The sequence below is a fragment of the Micropterus salmoides genome, unplaced genomic scaffold (genome assembly GCF_014851395.1).
Source record: "Micropterus salmoides isolate LMB-PRFRI ecotype aquatic unplaced genomic scaffold, ASM1485139v1 Ms_hic_scaffold_9, whole genome shotgun sequence".
NCBI classification, from domain to species: Eukaryota; Metazoa; Chordata; class Actinopteri; order Centrarchiformes; family Centrarchidae; genus Micropterus; species Micropterus salmoides.
The window spans coordinates 5,021,220-5,042,295 of record NW_024044681.1 but is presented as its reverse complement, the minus strand read 5'-3'; the positions used below and the strand labels follow the sequence as shown (position 1 = coordinate 5,042,295).

Below are 21,076 nucleotides of genomic sequence, written 5' to 3'. Positions count from 1 at the left end.
GACTCTAGGAACCACAAGTAACCCTGCATTCTGGGAGCGCAGTGCTCTGGTGGGGTAGTAAGGTACTATGAGCTCTTTAAGATAAGATGGTGCCTGACCATTAAGAGCTTTGTAGGTAAGAAGAATGATTTTAAATTCTATTCTGGATTTTACTGGAAGCCAATGCAAAGAAGCTAAAACAGGAGAAATGTGATCTCTTTTCCTGGTTCCTGTCAGAACACGTGCTGCAGCATTCTGGATCAGCTGAAGAGCCTTAATGGACTTTTTCGAGCAGCCTGATAATAAGGAATTGCAGTAATCCAGCCTAGAAGTAACAAATGCATGGACTAGTTTTTCTGCATCATTTTTAGACAGGATGTTCCTGATTTTCGCAATATTACTTAAGTGAAAAAAGGCGGTCCTTGAAATTTGCTTAATGTGAGACTTAAACGACATGTCCTGATCAAAGATAACTCCAAGATTCCTCACAGTGGTGCTGGAGGCCAGGGCGATGCCATCCAGGGAAACTATATCTTTAGATAATGCGTCACGGAGGTGCTTAGGCCCCAGAACAATAACTTCAGTTTTATCTGATTAGAAAATTACAGGTCATCCAGGTTTTAACATCCTGAAGGCATATTTGAAGTTTAGCTAACTGATGAGTTTCATCTGGTTTGATCGATAGATATAACTGAGTATCATCTGCATAACAATGAAAGCTTATGGAATGTTTCCTGATAATATTGCCTAAAGGAAGCATATATAAAGTGAAGAGGATTGGTCCGAGGACAGATCCTTGTGGAACTCCATGACTAACTGTTGCTCCTTTTTCTCATGGACAATTCATTGTGGGGTGGTGATGGTGCAATGGATAAGACACATGCCTTTGGTGTGAGAGACCCGGGTTCAATTCCCCACTGTGACCCATCTACCAATGTGTCCCTGAGCAAGACACTTAAGCCCTAGTTGCTCCAGAGGAGTGCAACCTCTGACATGTATAGCAATTGTAAGTCGCTTTGGATAAAAGCGTCAGCTAAATGAATAAAATGTAATGTAATGTTAAGATGTACAAACTGAAATCGATCTGATAAATAGGACTTAAACCAGCTTAGAGCGGTTCCTTTAATGCCAATGAAATGTTCCAGTCTCTGCAATAGGATCTGAATGTCAATGGTATCAAATGCAGCACTAAGATCTAATAAAACCAGTAGAGAGACAATAATTTTCACCAGTGCTGTCTCTGTGCTATGATGAGCTCTAAATCCTGACTGAAAATCCTCAAATAAACTATTGCTCTGTAGAAAGTCACACAGCTGTTTAGCAACTGCTTTCTCCAGAACCTTAGAGAGAAATGGAAGGTTAGATATAGGTCTATAGTTGGCTAAAACATCTAGATCAAGTTTGGGCTTTTTCAGAAGAGGTTTAATTACAGCTACTTTAAAGTACTGTGGTACATAGCCTGTTGATAAAGATAGATTGATCATATCTAGTATAGAGGTGCTGACTAAGGGTAAAACATCTTTAAGCAGCCTAGTCGGGATGGGGTCTAAGAGGCAGGTTGATGGTTTAGATGAAGAAATTATTGAAGTTAGTTGGTAAAGATTGAGGGAAGCAAAACAGTCTAAACATGTATCTGGTTCTACAGCTGTTTCTAAGGTTCCTGAGTTAAGAGATAAGTCGGTGCCAGTTGAGGGCAGGTCTTGGTGAATTTTGTTTCTAATAGTTAGAATTTTATCATTAAAGAAGCTCATGAAGTCGTAACTACTGAGAGCTATGGGAATACTTGGCTTATGACCCCCCTGCTGTGACACCAGAGGGCTGTTTCACAAAACCTAGATACCGATCAGAAACCAAAGTGTTTCTCCACCTATTCCATGTGACTCTGATATTAGTGCAGATTATTTCTCTAAAAGTCAGGATATTAAGTGTTTAATGCTCAGAAACGCCCCCAGACTCCCCACTCAGATATTTCAGAGTTGAATATTACTTCAAAATAGGGTTAAAATATTGTTCTTGTCTGGTTGTCAACACAAAATTGTGCATCATCACATCTTGTGAGACAGGTGTATCGTCACACCCCTAATCTGAGCCCTGATGTCCCCAACACTTTTTATGTATAGATATGGAGAGACAATACAAGGAGATCACTTCTGTTGTGAATTGGCGCTATATAAATCAAATTGAATAAATAGTATTGTTGAGATTAGTGGTTGTAACTAATACATTTCCTGAGTGTCACATTAATGTCCACTGCACCCTTTAAGGTCGGACATGACGTTACCACGATTTGTAACGTTATAATTTCAGTTTCAGTGAAGAGCAGAGATATTTTATAGCTACTTACGTGTTCAGTCGGCCTGCTATTTACTGCCACACTTTTTCACGCTGTTTTAAATCTGCAGCCGTCTTTCTTTCTTTCTTTTATATTAAATGCATTTTTCCATCAAAAACCTTATTACTCACTGTGTGTAAAGTAAGCTGCAGACGTCTTTTCCATGTCAGCATCAGTAAATCTGTGATCGACCGTGTGGTCTCTTGAAGAAAGCTGCTGACGTGCATTTATCTGAATTACTTCCACCTGGCTGGACATAGCTGCTCCTTCTGAGCCGGTTTGGCCTTCGTGAAACCAGGATGCTCTGATCACACCAGGTCAAGCCCTGCTCTTTCTCTTCTCCTGGATTTCTAAAGTCTGCTTTTGTGAACCAGCCCTCTGGTATGAGGAAGGGTTTAGATGTTAGTGTTGCCTCAGTATGAATGCTGCTGCTTGGTATGCTGGTTTGTTTTCTCCCTCCCTCACAGAGGAGTTAATGAGCGCTCTGCTGCTCCCGGGGTTTTGGCACCCAGACACACCTGTTGCTCCTCTACAGTCACACGCCTGTCCTGCACAAGCCCTAATGGAGGAAGTGCCAAACACCAGTTTACTGTTGAGTCATCTTCTGTGTGTCTCATGACGCACCAGCCAAATTACTTTTGAACCTGTTTTAAAAAAAATGTGATTCTTGATTACTTGTTTTCTGAGCCTCGTTATTCTCCCTGCTTCAAGAAACAAACACTGGACCTCTCAGTCACCTTGTGGTTCACGGATCAGGAAACACCAGTAAAACCCAGCAGCCAGCTGCACCCCAGGACACAGAACCTTTGTTAAGTCTGCTTTTGGGTTCATGCCAGATTCCTGATACTACTTCACCTCTCACAGTAAGTTCCACCGTGTGTTTAAATATCACTTACCGTACGTAACCTCTGTTTCCTGTGTCGGTGCCTGAGCTGAACTTTTGATCTTTGTCACATACAGTATCTCACAGATTGAGTCCACCCCTGACATGTCTGTAAATATCTGATTCTATCTGTTCATGTTTCAACACTGAAGAAATGACCCTTTGCTCCAGTGTAAAGTAGTGAGCGTACAGCTTGTAGAACAGTGTAAAGTAGTGAGCGTACAGCTTGTAGAACAGTGTAAAGTAGTGAGCGTACAGCTTGTAGAACAGTGTAGTGAGTGTACAGCTTGTTAACAGTGTAAAGTAGTGAGCGTGCAGTCTAAACTGGTGAGCGTGCAGCTTGTATAACAGTGTAAAGTAGTGAGCAAGAAGTGTAAAGTAGTGAGCGTTCAGCTTGTATAACAGTGTAGTGAGCGTACAGCTTGTATAACAGTGTAAAGTAGTAAGCGTGCAGCTTGTATAACAGTGTAAAGTAGTGAGCGTACAGCTTGTATAACAGTGTAAAGTAGTGGGCGTACAGCTTGTATAACAGTGTAAAGTAGTGAGCGTACAGCTTGTATAACAGTGTAAAGTAGTGAGCGTGCAGCTTGTATAGCGTACAGCTTGTATAACAGTGTAAAGTAGTGAGCGTACAGCTTGTATTACAGTGTAAAGTAGTGAGCATGCAGCTTGTATAACAGTGTAAAGTAGTGAGCGTACAGCTTGTAGAACAGTGTAGTGAGTGTACAGCTTGTTAACAGTGTAAAGTAGTGAGCGTGCAGTGTAAAGTAGTGAGCGTGCAGCTTGTATAACAGTGTAAAGTAGTGAGCATGAAGTGTAAAGTAGTGAGCGTTCAGCTTGTATAACAGTGTAAAGTAGTGAGCGTACAGCTTGTATAACAGTGTAAAGTAGTAAGCGTGCAGCTTGTATAACAGTGTAAAGTAGTGAGCGTACAGCTTGTATAACAGTGTAAAGTAGTGGGCGTACAGCTTGTATAACAGTGTAAAGTAGTGAGCGTGCAGCTTGTATAGCGTACAGCTTGTATAACAGTGTAAAGTAGTGAGCGTGCAGCTTGTATAGCGTACAGCTTGTATAACAGTGTAAAGTAGTGAGCGTACTGCTTGTATAGCGTACAGGTTGTATAACAGTGTAAAGTAGTGAGCGTACAGCTTGTATAACAGTGTAAAGTAGTGAGCGTACAGCTTGTATAACAGTGTAAAGTAGTGAGCGTGCAGCTTGTAGAACAGTGTAGTGAGCGTTCAACTTGTAGAACAGTGTAAAGTAGTGAGCATACAGCTTGTATAACAGTGTAAAGTAGTGAGCGTGCAGCTTGTATAACAGTGTAAAGTAGTGAGCGTACAGCTTGTATAACAGTGTAAAGTAGTGAGCGTACAGCTTGTAAAACAGTGTAAAGTAGTGAGCGTGCAGCTTGTATAACAGTGTAAAGTAGTGAGCGTACAGCTTGTATAACAGTGTAAAGTAGTGAGCGTACAGCTTGTAGAACAGTGTAAAGTAGTGAGCGTGCAGCTTGTATAACAGTGTAAAGTAGTGAGCGTACAGCTTGTATAACAGTGTAGTGAGCGTTCAGCTTGTATAACAGTGTAAAGTAGTGAGCGTACAGCTTGTATAACAGTGTAGTGAGCGTTCAGCTTGTATAACAGTGTAAAGTAGTGAGCGTACAGCTTGTATAACAGTGTAAAGTAGTGAGCGTATAGCTTGTATAACAGTGTAAAGTAGTGAGCGTACAGCTTGTATAACAGTGTAATGTAGTGAGCGTGCAGCTTGTATAACAGTGTAAAGTAGTGCAGCTTGTATAACAGTGTAAAGTAGTGAGCGTACAGCTTGTATAACAGTGTAGTGAGCGTTCAGCTTGTAGAACAGTGTAAAGTAGTGAGCGTACAGCTTGTATAACAGTGTAAAGTAGTGAGCGTGCAGCTTGTATAACAGTGTAGTGAGCGTTCAGCTTGTAGAACAGTGTAAAGTAGTGAGCATGAAGTGTAAAGTAGTGAGCGTTCAACTTGTAGAACAGTGTAAAGTAGTGAGCATACAGCTTGTATAACAGTGTAAAGTAGTGAGCGTGCAGCTTGTATAACAGTGTAAAGTAGTGAGCGTACAGCTTGTATAACAGTGTAAAGTAGTGAGCGTACAGCTTGTATAACAGTGTAAAGTAGTGAGCGTATAGCTTGTATAACATTGTAAAGTAGTGAGCGTACAGCTTGTATAACATTGTAAAGTAGTGAGCGTACAGCTTGTATAACAGTGTAAAGTAGTGAGCGTGCAGCTTGTATAACAGTGTAAAGTAGTGAGCGTACAGCTTGTATAACAGTGTAATGTAGTGAGCGTGCAGCTTGTATAACAGTGTAAAGTAGTGCAGCTTGTATAACAGTGTAAAGTAGTGAGCGTACAGCTTGTATAACAGTGTAGTGAGCGTTCAGCTTGTAGAACAGTGTAAAGTAGTGAGCGTACAGCTTGTAGAACAGTGTAAAGTAGTGAGTGAGAGTATCACATATTTACAAAAGGTGAGGGGTGAATCACTCTGTGAGATACTGTATGCAAAACAATCAGATTTGGGCCACTTGTGCAAAACTGCAGAAGTAAAAGATGAAGAAAGATAAAATATAATTAAAGTAAATCCAAATTAACATAAAATAAATATTTTAATCTACAGTGACATAACAAAGTCAAACAGAAGGTTCCCAGTGCTTTAGTGAAATTGACCTGAAATGTAAAAAAGTTAACCAGTCGATGACCTGAAGAGGAAGTAAATGATTATTGGACAGTTGGTGAAAGGTGGTTACCTAAAACAGCTTCATACAGAGAGCTGACAACAACCTCAGGGATAATCAATAATCAGTGATCATTAACTGCTGCCTCAGTGAGAGTGACACACCTGGACAGGTGAGACGTGTTTCTGTGTGTGATGTTTAATAATCTGTTGTTAATCTCTGCGGACTTTCACCTGAAGCGCACACACTCTGTCTCTCTCTCTCTCTTCAGTACTCTGTGCTCGGTCATCCAGAAAGTCACACAGCTGCAGGTGAAATGGAAAACGACGCTCAGGTAAACTGATTATTGTATCTGAAAATATCACGACTGGTGTAAACAACTCAAATATAGACGCGTGAGGCAGAGCTGATGCAGTTCAGTGATTTATTTATACAGTATGACCTGATATGCTGCTACTGCTGCTGCTACTATTACTACACAATAGTAGCAGCAGCAGCATTTTTCTGTTGTTTAGAGTCATGAAACATTTCTCCTCCGTTTCTGACACTAAAACTGATCTCACACCAGTTTAACATTCATGTTGATGATTCAAAGAAAATGTTAGAGACCGTTCCAGAGTTTATTAGAAAAAGACTGAGACAGTAAAACTCATAGTGTTGGTAGTGGTCAGTGTTATAGTATTGTTGTAGTACAATGTACAGTTTCCACTGGTGTCTAAAGAGAACTTTGAGTTCAGTGAGTCTGTTATGTGTTTGAATGTTAATTTACGTGATAAGAGAAGTTTTCTTAACAACAGTAACCCTAACCTTAAATATATAATGTTCAAATATATAATGTTCAATATAAGTTCTCAGAGCAGATGTAACCTTCATTCTTTGTAATATTATAAACAGACCCAACAATTCCCACCATCAGAAAGCACTTTGCCACAGTGGCAAGGGAAACTGCCTTTAACCAGCAGAAACCTGGAGCAGAACCTGGACTCGGGGCAGCCGGCCATCTCCTGCACTGTGCTACACGGTAGCAGCCAGATAATAAGGAATTGCAGTAATCCAGCCTAGAAGTAACAAATGCATGGACTAGTTTTTCTGCATCATTTTTAGACAGGATGTTCCAGATTTTCGCAATATTACGTAGGTGAAAAAAGGCGGTCCTTGAAATTTGCTTAATGTGAGACTTAAACGACATGTCCTGATCAAAGATAACTCCAAGATTCCTCACAGTGGTGCTGGAGGCCAAGGCGATGCCATCAAGGGAAACTATATCTTTAGATAATGTGTCACGGAGGTGCTTAGGCCCCAGAACAATGGCTGTGTCTGAAATCCCCACTATATAGTGAGTAGTGGCTGATTTCGGACACAGCCAATAACTTCAGTTTTATCAGTTTAACATTAGAAAAATTACAGGAACCTCAAAATCCTCACAGATGAAACATGAAATTCAAACTTCACTTCATCCTATTACAAATAATTTGTTCTCCAACAAACGATGAAGCAAGCAAACACTGCAAGGGCGCTGGTGAGGCCGAAGGAGTGCCCAAACGGGGTGTTGAAGAGGGGACGTCTTCCAGCTGTCTACTTCGCGAATGCAGATCAGATGATAGGCATTGGTGAAGATCCCATTTAGAGAAGACAGTATCATGACACAGCGGCTCAAACACAGGGTCAAGATGAGGAGAGTCTGATCTGTCTTTCTGGAAAAGAAAAAACCGGCACCCACAAGAATGGAGAAGGGACAGATGAGACCAGCTGCCAGGCTGTCGTTGATATATTTCTCTATGGCTTCCTGCTCCAGACAGGACATAAAGAATTACTCTTTCTTCATCTCTGCTAGACACACTAATATGAACCTCAACCAGGTGAATCTCTAGCCCACAGGGCAGTAGTCCTGTCAGACACTTTAACAGTACCTAAGTCAGTAATGAAAGAAATACTAGACTTTTGAGGAGTAGGTGGGTGGTTGTTGCTGAAACATGAGGAAACATTTTGGCAGGACACGCCCACACGAAGCTGGACCACGTGAGTAGTGCTCCGGAAGAGGGAAGCACGTCTTCCCTAACCCTAACCCTCTTCCATGATTTCCTGGCAGGGCCATTTTCCATCTGTCCACCAAATGTCCTTGGACTTTCCCTTCTTCCCACTTCACCTGACTGCGCTACCCATTTACACATTTGTTCCCACTTCTCTTATCAGCATCCAGGCTTCACCCTAACTTGTTTTTATAAAATGACCTGTATTAACAGGTGTGACTGTCTGTGTCCAATCAGAGTCATGATTACCTGGCAGAGGGGCAGAGCCACAAGAAAGACAGGATTATCCTGCCAATAGGAGAAGATGGAAAGACTAACTGGCCAATAGGATTGCAGGGGGCGGCGTCAGACATGATTTACACCATCGAAGATGTTCCACCCTGGTACCTGTGTATTCTACTGGGACTACAGGTACGACCGGGTTTAGACATGGATTACTGGGTTAAAACAGGGATTAGAGTGGGGACATGGCTGACGGCAGTGACTGTATAGTTGTGACGTCATAAAGTTACTGAGGCTCATTTAAAGGACGGCCCTGTTTATTTTTCAGTTTGACCATCAGAAGCAAAGACCAATGACAGGCCAGTGAGCCGTGTGTTCGTCCAATCGGGTGAAGGATTGACGTTGATGTCACCTGTTCTAATCTGTCCTCAGCATTACTTGACATGTTTCAGCGGTACTATAGCGGTACCGTTTCTTCTGGCTGAGGCCATGTGTGTTGGTCGAGACCAGAACACCATTAGTCAGCTGATCGGAACCATTTTCACCACCGTCGGACTCACAACTCTGATCCAGACCACCGTGGGAGTCAGGTGAGACTTTGGGTGTTCAGTAAGTCTGTGGCTCTAAGGTGAGTCTGAGGGAGTCAGGTGAGACTAACGTGTCTGTGTTTGTAGACTTCCACTGTTTCAGGCCAGTGCGTTTGCTTTCCTGATTCCTGCACAAGCCATCCTCGGTCTGGACCGCTGGAGGTGTCCCAGTGAGGGTGAGACAGTTCAGCAAGCCATTTTACCTCTGTAATTAAAACACAACATATTAATAATAAAGTGATTTGTTTTGTTCCTCTGCAGAGGAGATTTATGGGAACTGGAGTCTTCCACTCAACACCTCACACATCTGGCAGCCACGCATCAGAGAGGTATGTGATTGTTATTTGTGTAGTGGGTTGGATTGGTCCAGGGTGACACCTGAATCAGCAGATGGATATCAGGCAGTGACAAAGTGAACCTCTGCAGCTGACGGCCTCTTCCTCCATAGAGGAGGCAGGGAAAGAAGACTCTGGGCCACAGTTGTTTATCTCTGTCAGAGGTCACTGAGGAAATTCAAACGCTCTGCAGAGTCACCTGGTGTGGATGAGATTCACCTTGAGATGCTGAAGCTCTGAACATTGTTGGGCTGTCTTTTCTCATGGAGGTTGTGTACAGTACTTGTAGCCTGTCAGACAGAAGCGTGTGACAACTATTAAATGAACACTTGCACTTTCGATATAGAGTAGGTCTGGACCAATACCAAACAGTTCCAACAAAAGGGTTAGGAACAGAGCCAGAAACACCTGCAGGAAGTGATAGGAGGAGAGAGGAGAGGGACGAGAAAGCACAAGACTACCGGAAAGGGGAGAAGTTGTGTTAGTAACATGCAATAATGGGATGAGGTTGCATACAGAGGGAGAGAAAGTAGAGGAGAGAGGAGCTCAGTGCATCATGGGAAATCCTCCGGCAGTCTAGGCCTATAGCAGGATAACTAAGGGATGGTTCAGGACTCACCTGAGCCAGGGGGGGCGGGGGGTGGGCTGCTGCTTCCAGACCTGGATAAAGTGCAGAAAATGCATGGATGGATTTCTATTATTGATAATTTATTATTTCATGTAAAGTGGAAAGAGTCCAGCTGGTATCTGTGTGTGTTTGTGTTTCAGATCCAGGGGAGCATCATCGTGTCCAGTGTTGTGGAGCTTGTGATTGGTCTGTGTGGGTTCCCAGGTTTGCTGCTGGATTACATCGGCCCGCTCACCATCACTCCAACTGTCTCACTGATTGGCCTGTCTGTTTTCACCACAGCTGGAGACAGAGCTGGCTCTCACTGGGGCCTGTCAGCACTGTGAGACACCTGACTGTTCACCTGTCTGTCTATCACCTGCCAGCCTGTTCACCTGTCTGTCTGTTCACCTGTCTGTCTGTTCACCCGCCTGCCTGTTCACCTTTCTGTCCAATTGTCGGTCTGTTCACCTGTCTGTCCACCTGTCTGTCTGTTCATCTGTTTGTTTGCTCACTTGTTCACCCTCCCACCTGTTCACCTGCCCGCCTGTTCACCTGTCTGTTCACTTGCCCGCCTGTTCACCTGTCTGTCTGTTCACCTGCCTGTTCACCTGTCTGTTCACTTGCCCGCCTGTTCACCTGTCTGTCTGTTCACCTGCCCACCTGTTCACTCATCTGTCCACCTGCCCGCCTGTTCACCTGTCTGTCTGTTTACTTGTTTGTCTGTTCACCTGTCTGTCTGTTTACTTGTTTGTCTGTTCACCTGTCTGCCTGTTCACCTGCCCGCCTGTTCACCTGTCTGTCCACCTGTCCGCCTGTTCACCTGTCTGTCTGTTCACCTGTCTGTCCACCTGTCTGTCTGTTTACTTGTCTGTTCACCTGCCCGCCTGTTCACCTGTCTGATCACTTGTCTGTCTGTTCACCTGTCTGTTCACCTGCCTGCCTGTTCACCTTTTCTGTCCACCTGTCTGTCTGTTTAGCTGTCTGTTCACCTGTCTGTTCACCTTTCTGTTCACCTGCCCGCCTGTTCACCTGCCCGCCTGTTCATCTGTCTGTCTGTTCAGCTGTCTGTTCACCTGCCTGCCTGTTCACCTTTTCTGTCCACCTGTCTGTCTGTTTAGCTGTCTGTTCACCTGTCTGTTCACCTTTCTGTTCACTTGTCTGTCTGGTCAACTGTCCGTCTATTCACCTGTCTGCCTGTTCACCTGCCCGCCTGTTCACCTGTCTGTCTGCTCAACTGTCTGTCTGTTCACCTGTCTGTTCACCTGTCCGCCTGTTCACCTGCCCGCCTGTTCACCTGTCTGTTCACTTGTCTGTCTGTTCACCTGTCTGTTCACCTGTCTGTTCACCTGCCTGCCTGTTCACCTTTTCTGTCCACCTGTCTGTCTGTTTAGCTGTCTGTTCACCTGTCTGTTCACCTGTCTGTTCACTTGTCTGTCTGTTCACCTTTTTGTCTGTCCACCTGTCTGTCTGTTTAGCTGTCTGTTCACCTGTCTGTTCACCTTTCTGTTCACTTGTCTGTCTGCTCAACTGTCCGTCTATTCACCTGTCTGCCTGTTCACCTGCCCGCCTGTTCACCTGTCTGTCCACCTGTCCGTCTGTTCACTTGTCTGCCTGTTCACCTGCCCGCCTGTTCACCTGTCTGTCCACCTGTCCGTCTGTTCACTTGTCTGTCTTTTCACCTGTCTGTTCACCTTCCCGCCTGTTCACCTGTCTGTCTGCTTAACTGTCTGTCTGTTCACCTGTCTGTTCACCTGTCCGCCTGTTCACCTGCCCACCTGTTCACCTGTTTGTCCACATGTCTGCCTGTTCACTTGTCTGTCTGTCCACCTGTCTGTCTGTTCGCCTGCCAGTTCACCTGCCCGCCTGCTCACCTGTGTGTCTGTCCACCTGTCTGCCTGTTCACTTGTCTGTCTGTCCACCTGTCCGTCTGTTCACTTGTCTGTCTGTTCAACTCTCCGTCTGTTCACCTGTCTGTTCACCTGCCCGCCTGTTCACCTTTCTGTCCACCTGTCTGTCTGTTTACCTGTCTGTCCACCTGTCTGTCTGTTCACCTGTCTGTTCACCTGTCTGTCTGTTCACCTGTCTGTCTGTTCACCTGTCTGTTCACCTGTCTGTCTGTTCACTTGTCTGTCTTTTCACCTGTCTGTCTGTTCGCCTGCCTGTTCACCTGCCCACCTGCTCACCTGTGTGTCTGTCCACCTGTCTGCCTGTTCACTTGTCTGTCTGTCCACCTGTCCGTCTGTTCACCTGTCTGTCCACCTTTCCGTCTGTTCACTTGTCTGTCTGTTCAACTCTCCGTCTGTTCACCTGTCTGTTCACCTGCCCGCCTGTTCACCTTTCTGTCCACCTGTCTGTCTGTTTACCTGTCTGTCCACCTGTCTGTCTGTTCACCTGTCTGTTCACCTGTCTGTCTGTTCACCTGTCTGTCTGTTCACCTGTCTGTTCACTTGTCTGTCTTTTCATCTGTTTGTCTGCTTACCTGTATGTTCACCTGCCTGTCTGTTCACCTGTCTGTCTGTTCACCTGTCTGTCTGTTCACCTGTCTGTTCACTTGTCTGTCTTTTCATCTGTTTGTCTGCTTACCTGTATGTTCACCTGCCAGCCTGTTCACCTGTCTTTTCACCTGTCTGTTCACCTGTCTTCCTGTTCACCTGCCCACCTGTTCACCTGTCTGTCCACCTGTCTGTCTGTTCACCTGCCCGCCTGTTCACCTGTGTGACAGTTCACCTGTCTGTCTGTTCACTTGTCTGTCTGTTCACCTGTATGTTCACATGCCAGCCTGTTCACCTGTCTTTTCACCTGTCTGTTCATCTGTCTGCCTGTTCACCTGCCCACCTGTTCACCTGTCTGTTCACCAGCCAGCCTGTTCACCTGTCTTTTCACCTGTCTGTTCACCTGTCTGCCTGTTCACCTGCCCACCTGTTCACCTGTCTGTCCACCTGTCTGCCTGTTCACCTGTCTGTCCACCTGTCTGTCTGTTCACCTGTCTGTTCACCTGTCTCTTCACCTGTGTGACTGTCCACCTGTCTGTCTGTTTACCTGCCCGCCTGTTCACCTGTCCTTATCTCTGTCGGTTCATCTTTACCTGTCTCTTAATTCTGCTCATATAAACTGAACATAAATGGCCTACAACAAGTTTGATGGATAAACAGTCTCTCTCTCTCTCTCTCTCCCTGCAGATGTATTTTCCTCATTGTGCTTTTTGCTCAGTACCTGAGATCCACATCACTTCCTGTTCCTGTTTACAGCAGGAAGAAAGGCCTGACCTCCACCAGAGTCCAGATCTTCAAAATGTTTCCTGTAAATGAACAAAAACATAAACAGTTCAAGTGTCAGTTGATGATGTCAGGCGGTGATGTAGAGTGATGATGTCAGGTGATTGGAGTCACGTGAAACGGATCAAAAGGATGCCGAAATAACGATCACATCTGAATTTGTGCTTTGTCAGGTCTGTCAGCAAGAAGACATGCACACAGCTTTTAAAATGCTTGTTTTCTGAATGGCGTTTGGATGGATCAGGACTATGCTATGCTAACTGGTTTAGTATTGAAGTACAAACAAGAGCTGGAATCACAAACACATTTTCAGAACTTACCATGTAGTTCAGCTTCCTTGCTCACTGACTTGACTTTGTGTGTTTGGCTTCACTTTCTGTGCTGATTCATGTGATGTCCATTTATGGGTCAGTATTTAATTATCTGAAACACAAAGTGATCTCTAGTTTCTTATGTCTTTCCTCTGACGCCACTTCAGATCATCCTCGCCATCATGTTGGTCTGGCTCGTTTGCTACATTCTCACTCTGACCGACCTGTTGCCGAAGGACCCCGATCACTATGGACACAAGGCTCGGACCGATGCCCGCGGTGACATCATGGCTTCTGCACCCTGGTTCAGAGTACCCTACCCCTGTAAGATGTCTGAAACCATCCAATCACAGCTTCACGACTGTCCATGAAATCAGCACTCATAACATTGGGTTTAAAAAATGTATTGCACTTGAAGGTGTCTGTGAAGGTTCTCAGTAGCCCAGGTCATAGTTATCCAAAGAAGGTCAAGGGCAGCTGGACTTGGTTGAAGATACTAAAAGATGTTTTGTCCCTCATCCAAGAGACGTCTTCAGTTCTGAAATTACTGGTAGGGGAACTACCAAATGATACTACGGAGTATAAATAGCTGAGTTCCTCTACTAAGCATTGCAGAACTGAAGAAGTCTCTCGGATGAGGGACGAAACGTCTTCTAGTATCTTCAACCAAGTCCTGTTGCCCTTGACTTTAACCTTTTTTTGATTACACATGAAGTTTGTCAGGTGACAGCACAACATGATTCAGATACCATCCAGAGGCATTTTAATCCCCATGTTGTGTCTGACAGGCACCCTACATTGAAGATTGTTAGTCCTGAAGTTAGTTGAAGAACATCCTTCAGACTTCCTCACAGGAACATGCGCATCTTAAATTTTCTGTTGGCGTTAACAGCCAGACAAGTTGAACCTTTTGTGAGGTCACAGATGATGGAGTGAAGATGAAGGTAGCGTGTTTTTCTTTAGTAAAACTGATGTCCTGCCTCTGGACTCTGATAGGCCAGTGGGGGTTGCCGGTGGTAACTGTTGCGGGTGTGCTAGGGATGCTGAGTGCCACAATGGCAGGCACCGTGGAGTCAATAGGAGATTACTATGCCTGTGCTCGTTTGTCTGGAGCCACACCCCCTCCAGTCCATGCCATCAACAGGTGAGAAAGGAAGTGAACAGGAAGTAAAGATTACTTACCTGCCAGACTCTGCCCACAGAGGTGTTCAATGGGTTTTGGGTTTTTTTTTTGTTTCAGGGGAATATTCACAGAGGGCGTCTGCTGCATCATTGCCGGCCTTTTAGGGACAGGAAACGGCTCCACCTCCTCCAGTCCAAATATAGGCGTTCTGGGCATCACCAAGGTAACTGAGACCACGCCCATCTATGACAGGTTTGTTTGTTTGACAAAAATGAAGATGAGGTGATCAAGAGGTGATTGATTACAGATTGGCTGATTGTCAGATGTTCCTGATAATGAAAGATCAGGATCGCCAGACCTCTACAGCTAGTCCCTCTACCTCTACAACTAGTCCTCAGACATCTACAATTAGTCCTCAGACATCTACAACTAGTCTTTCTACCTCTGCAACTAGTCCTCAGACATCTACAACTAGTTCTCAGACATCTACAACTAGTCCCTCTACCTCTACAAGTCCCTCTACCTCTACAACTAGTCCCTCTACCACTGCAACTAATCCTCAGACATCTTCAATTAGTTCCTCTACCTCTAAAACTAGTTTCAGGCCTCTGCAACTAGATTTTCTACCACTGCAATTTGTCCCTCTACCTCTGCAACTAGTCCCTCTACCTCTGCAACTAGTCTTTCTACCTCTGCAACTAGTCGTCAGACATCCACAACTAGTCCCTCTACCTCTACAACTAGTCCCTCTACCTCTGCAACTAGTCCCTCTACCTCTGCAACTAGTCTTTCTACCTCTGCAACTAGTCCCTCTACCTCTACAACTAGTCCCTCTACCTCTGCAACTAGTCCCTCTACCTCTGCAACTAGTCTTTCTACCTCTGCAACTAGTCCCTCTACCTCTACAACTAGTCCCTCTACCACTGCAACTAGTCCTCAGACATCTTCAATTAGTTCCTCTACCTGTAAAACTAGTTTCAGGCCTCTGCAACTAGTTTTTCTACCACTGCAATTTGTCCCTCTACCTCTGCAACTAGTCCCTCTACCTCTGCAACTAGTCCCTCTACCTCTGCAACTAGTCTTTCTACCTCTGCAACTAGTCCTCGGACATCTACAACTAGTCCCTCTACCTTTGCAACTAGTCCTCAGACATCTTCAATTAGTTCCTCTACCTCTAAAACTAGTTTCAGGCCTCTGCAACTAGTTTTTCTACCACTGCAATTTGTCCCTCTACCTCTGCAACTAGTCCCTCTACCTCTGCAACTAGTCCCTCTACCTCTGCAACTAGTCTTTCTACCTCTGCAACTAGTCCTCAGACATCTACAACTAGTCCCTCTACCTCTGCAACTAGTCCTCAGACATCTTCAATTAGTTCCTCTACCTCTACAACTAGTTTCAGGCCTCTGCAACTAGTCTTTCTTCCTCTGCAACTAGTCTTTCTACCTCTGCAACTAGTCTTTCTACCTCTGCAACTAGTCCCTCTACCTCCACAAGAAGTTCTTAGACCTCCACAACTTGTCCCTTAACCTCTGCAGCTTGTCGTCTACAACAAGTCCCTCTAACTCTGCAACTAGTCCTTAGACCTCTACAACTAGTCTCTCTACCTCTGCAACTAGTCCTCAGGCCTCTACAAGTAGTCCCTCTACCTCTGCATCTAGTCCTCCACAACTAGTCACTGGGCCTCTACAACTAGTACTGCTACCTCTTCAACTAGTCCTCAGACCTCTGCAACTAGCCCTCAGATCTCTGCAACTAGTCCTCAGACCTCCACAACTAGCCTTCAAACCTCTACAACTAGCCCCTCTACCTCTACAGTTAGTCCTCAGGCCACTGAAACTTGTCCCTCTACCTTTGCAACCAGACATCAGTTAGTCCTCAGACCTCTGTCGTGATTCCCCATATCATTGTAATACATTTTTAGACCTTTGCAGCTCACACCTTGGTGCTGGCCTACAGGGCAGTGTAGGGAATTGTGACTTCTTTGCTCCAGGTCAAACCCAACTCCCCACTGAAAGTCAGGTCAGTAGAGCCAATTCACTTCTTTACCACATCCTGATATCAGGCTTTTCAGACTGCAACACCCAACGCTTGGACTTCCAGCACTTTGGCTCTCTATCTGCTTGTTTCTGCATCTCCTAAATTAATCTAATGTAACTAAAATATACAAACACGAGTCCTGTGATCTGGAAGTGGACTCACATCTGCACTCCTAATACCTGCAGACCCAAAGTGTTCTGTGCTGTGTTGACCCTGTGTGCAGGTGGGCAGTAGGCGGGTGGTGCAGTACGGAGCGGGTATCATGTTCCTTTTGGGATCAATTGGGAAGTTCACAGCTCTGTTCGCCTCGCTGCCGGATCCGATCCTTGGAGGAATGTTCTGCACACTGTTTGGTGAGTCACAGGTCATATGGATTAATGATGTAATAATAATCCAGGTGTGATGATATTTCTCAGGTGAGTTAGTGATGTAATAATAATCCAGGTGTGTTGATATTTCTCAGGTATGATCACAGCTGTTGGCCTGTCTAACCTGCAGTTGGTGGATTTGAACTCATCCAGAAATCTTTTTGTTCTCGGGTTCTCGATGTTCTTCGGGCTGACTCTACCGACGTATCTCGACACACATCCGAAGTCCATCCACACAGGTGAGTGTCTGTGTCTTGACACTAAAGGTGAGCTGAGCAGGTGAGCGATCATAATCCGTTAAATACAACACACTGCAACAGGTGGAGATGGATGACGCTGGAGAGGAAGCAGCTAAACTTTCATACAGTTTCTTTTCTGTTGCTGTTGTACTATTCACACAAGTATGTGGTAATATTTCACCACTCGTAGTACAACAAAAACAAGTAGAAAGACACATTGAAATACATCATGTTCATACCAAGTACCTGCAGAACTCTGTTGTTAAAGAACCTTTTGCTGTCACTCTGCTCATTGTTCCTCGCAGATCATCCCTGAAACGTGAGTTTAACTTACACGTATGTGTTGTTGTTTCTTCAGATTCACCCTGAGCACTGAGAGTTTTCTCTTCATTGATCACAACTTGATCACATATAGGATAGATGGAAATGATGGATTGTGTACATGTTGGGTAGTGTTAGTGTACTGCCTAATGTGAAAACTGGGTACTCTGTCTGTTAAAGTACTGCAGTGCAGTACTGTCAGTACTTCTAAGGTGACGTGAAACGCGTGTGGGCCGGCTCTGTTCCAGGTGTGACCAGTTTGGACTTGTGATATTGCACCACATACTGCGATAACGGAACCTGTAACTGTGTGATGTCAAAGGTTTAATATATTCTCTCAGCTGTCCTCTCTTTACTGAGTCGGACTGCAGCCGCTGCCACAGAACCAGAATCTGCTTTCTCTCACTGATCCTGATGTTTGTTGCTGTCAGACTCATCGCGTCTCTCTCACCTGTTTCTGATAAAGTGCTCAGGTATCAGGCAGCTTTGTATTCACACCATCAGAAGAACTGGGGTGGCTCAACAACTGGGTCAGAACATCTCTAAAGCGGTCTGCAGTGGTCAGTACCTATCAGAACAGCTGTGAACCAGGGACAGGGTCGTGGGGGACCATATAGGGAGGGAAGGCTGGCCCGTGGGGTCCGATCCAACAGACGAACTGCTATTGGTCAGACTGCTGAAGAAGCTGATGCTGGTTCTGATAGAAAGGGGTCAGAACACACAGAGGAGTCCAGGCCTTGACGAGTCAGGGCCGTTTTGGTAGCAAAAGGGGGGTCAGCAGATGGTTTAAACGTTACGGCTGATTGATGTATAATCACGATTTGGCTCTCAGGTAAAACAGGAAGTCTGTTCTCTGTAAAGACCTACAGATCAGCTGATGTGGATCCTACAGATCAGGTCTCTGTGTGTTCAGGTCTTGCAGAACTGGATCAGATCCTGACGGTTCTTCTGTCCACTGAGATGTTTGTAGGAGGTTTCCTGGCCTTTTGTCTCGACAACACGATACCAGGTAACACACACAGAGACACACACACACAATGAGAATGTAAGAACAGAATCCAGAAATCGGGGTCATCACCATCGCTGGTTCGTCAGCAAACTTAAAGCGACGACGCTTCACGTTTTGGCGTTGACACAGTTGGTGTACAGCACATATAAAAGAGGCGAGAGGACGCACCCCCAGACATCCCCAGACATAAAAAAATCCATCTGCCAGCCAATCAGTCAGGAGCCAGGATCAATGGATCCTATGTGAAGACTCGGGGTCGGGTTTTTCAGCACGCTCGCTCCCGAGCCTCCCGCCTCTTGATTCTGAACCGTACACACAGAAACAACATCGCAGCTAACGAGTCCTCTAAAAGCTAAAACCAAACTCCCAGCACAAACCGGCCCTGGGCCATCGGTACTTCTTATGTTTGGGGTCCGACATACATGATAGTGCCGGACACACAGAAATAACAAATAACGCGCAGAAGCGAGTTAAATGCAGGTTAAAAACATCAGTAAGTTGTTATTAAATCAATGAGTGAACTCACGCTGACGCATGCAGTTTGTATTACTGGATATTTTACTGAGCATTGTAATCTCAGACTATAAACATTTCCTATTCAGCATTTGTTGTGTTGCACATTAGCTTCATTTTAGTTGATGTCATTACATCTTTATAATCACAGATCCCCTGAAACTGCAAAAACTGCTAGAGGATAAATTTACCACGAGTTAGCTGTGACCTTTGTTCTTCAGCTTAAACTGTAAATGTTTCCACATACAGAGCTGATGCTCATGTTAATAAGTGCTAGTCTTTATTATTCTTTTACATTTTGGATCTATTTATTATGTAGGTTTGTTTGCCTGTAAAGCTGATTCTGATTAATAAACACAGACATGTTTGTGAGGTAGTCTTCACTGTCGTCTGAAAACTTCTGCACTGCAAAAACTGAGCTCTCAAAAACAAGAAAAGAAACATGGCGCTGTGTGCATGTAGAGAAAACTGGACCCATTATTCCTTTTACAGACACAGGATGGGAAAGTGTTTTCATTCAGTGTCTCTGTGGAAATATCTTTCAGCTGAAGGGGCGGTGTGACGAAACAACTCGGAAACTCAGGAACCTGCTGCCGTATCAGCTCATGAACGTCACTGCAAACCATGAGAAATATGTTGGGATAACGTGCGTTAGCTGGCTCAAGTTAGCTAACGTTAGCCACTGCTCGGCCGCTGACGGCGAGCTAAATGCTACAGTTTTATGTCCTCAATCGAACGATAAGCGGACAGACTCTCAGTGGATGAAACCTGTTTCCTTTTCATTAATGTGAAGATGCTGTCATGTGATTGGTGTGTTTGTGTTCACACAATGTTTTCTTTGTCTTCAGGGTCCAGACAGGAGCGAGGTTTAGTGGAGTGGAGGTCCTCCTCCTCCTCCTCTTCCTCCTATGATCTTCCTCTGGGGATGGGGGTTGTCAGGCGGACTCGTTGGCTCAGACGGTTTCCCATCAGCCCCACCTTCACAGGTTTCTGGCCGTCTGACGACCTGCCGCCGCCCAACGAGGAGGGACGAGGACGAGGAGGAGAGGAGGAGGAGGAAGAAGCTGCTGACACCAGTACCAAGATGTGACCAGTCAGCGTCCACTGAGCAGGGATCAAACCTGTGACGTCTCTCATAAATCCAATGAAATGAAATCAGAAACGTGAAAATGTTTTCCAGGTGATGCTGCGTTCATGTCTCCTCGTTCAGACTTTACTCACCAAACAGAATCCAATTTGTGACGTGATGATGTCAGAGACTCAGTTTGGACCAATCACAACCAGATATTAAGAACAGTGTGCAGCCTCTCTTACCATGGAAACCATGAAGAGGACCTCAAGAAACTGAACAGGAGACGCTTTCTTACTTTCATTTATTTTGTTTATGACATCCAAAAATAATCAGTAATAGTAGTGTAAGAAAAGACACTGTAAAAAAACTTCTGTCAGAAAATGGTGCAAAAAGTGACAAAATAAACAGTTTTTATCAACATGAAAGACAAAATCATTCTTAATATAATGTGTTTTAAACTACACAAGTGAGGAAAAAGAAAAACAACAACAATAACAATAAACATTCTGTATTTGTTTTACATTAAAATGGATGTTATAAATCTTTAAAGGTGATATCAAACATATTTATCATTTCTGGAAAATAACCAGGTTCCTTGTACAGAACTAGGTTCAGAACCAGGTTCAGGACCAGGTTCAGAACCACGTGGCACCCCAAATAAACAGGGAAAGTCACTTTTTAAATGTATAACCACTGTGAATGTAAATCTGTCAGAATCAACATTCCTTTTTATTGTGATCAGTTCTGAATTTTTGTTTGTTCTTAAATGACCCGAGTGCAGGTTTGGGGGCTTCTAGTAGCAGGGAGGTTGCAGATTTTCACAGGCGTGTAGGAGAAAACGCGTGAAAAACACAAACACCTTCTATGGAGCCAGTGTTTGCTTTTTCCTTTCTGGGCTACTGTAGAAACATAGCGGTGCCACATGGCGGACTCATAAAGGCTCTTTCTAAGGTAACGAAAACACAACTCTTATTTTCATGTGCTTAAACCCAAGTGAAAACATTTATTCCATTTCTGCCAAGAGGTTTCACTCCGAAGTTTAAATCTGTACTCGTGATTTAATGGAACGAGCTGCCAAAGTGCTCCTGGGCCAGTGTGTCAGAGAGAATAAAGTTAATGTCTTCA

The 21,076-nt window shown here is 44.7% G+C and overlaps 1 protein-coding gene across 3 annotated transcripts; it reads left to right on the top strand.

Annotated features, from left to right (window-relative positions):
• The first annotated feature begins 3,000 nt into the window (after positions 1-3,000).
• On the top strand, positions 3,001-20,884 carry slc23a1 (solute carrier family 23 member 1). Of its 3 annotated transcripts, none has more exons than XM_038707689.1 (15): positions 3,001-3,174; positions 6,171-6,233; positions 8,167-8,340; positions 8,584-8,741; positions 8,826-8,914; positions 9,000-9,067; positions 9,842-10,023; positions 12,863-12,983; positions 13,437-13,593; positions 14,266-14,413; positions 14,510-14,615; positions 16,653-16,782; positions 16,893-17,036; positions 18,271-18,366; positions 19,728-20,884. In XM_038707689.1, exons 2-15 carry the CDS (start codon positions 6,216-6,218, stop codon positions 19,967-19,969), a joined length of 1,833 nt encoding a protein of 610 aa, XP_038563617.1. In that variant the 5' UTR covers positions 3,001-3,174; positions 6,171-6,215; the 3' UTR covers positions 19,970-20,884. The 3 variants fall into 3 exon arrangements, with proteins under 3 accessions (XP_038563617.1, XP_038563615.1, XP_038563616.1); XM_038707687.1 differs by lacking the exon at positions 3,001-3,174 and adding an exon at positions 5,958-6,071 and having other exon boundaries at positions 19,728-20,883; XM_038707688.1 differs by lacking the exons at positions 3,001-3,174; positions 6,171-6,233 and having other exon boundaries at positions 8,206-8,340; positions 8,480-8,741.
• The last annotated feature ends 192 nt before the right edge of the window (positions 20,885-21,076 follow it).

What these genes read in the sequence shown, in the direction of transcription:
- slc23a1 (XM_038707689.1), top strand. An exon ending in CAGACCACCGTGGGAGTCAG is followed by an intron (nt 8,742 to 8,825) that starts GTGAGACTTTGG and finishes CTGTGTTTGTAG; the next exon opens with ACTTCCACTGTTTCAGGCCA. An exon ending in CACTGGGGCCTGTCAGCACT is followed by an intron (nt 10,024 to 12,862) that starts GTGAGACACCTG and finishes CTCTCCCTGCAG; the next exon opens with ATGTATTTTCCTCATTGTGC.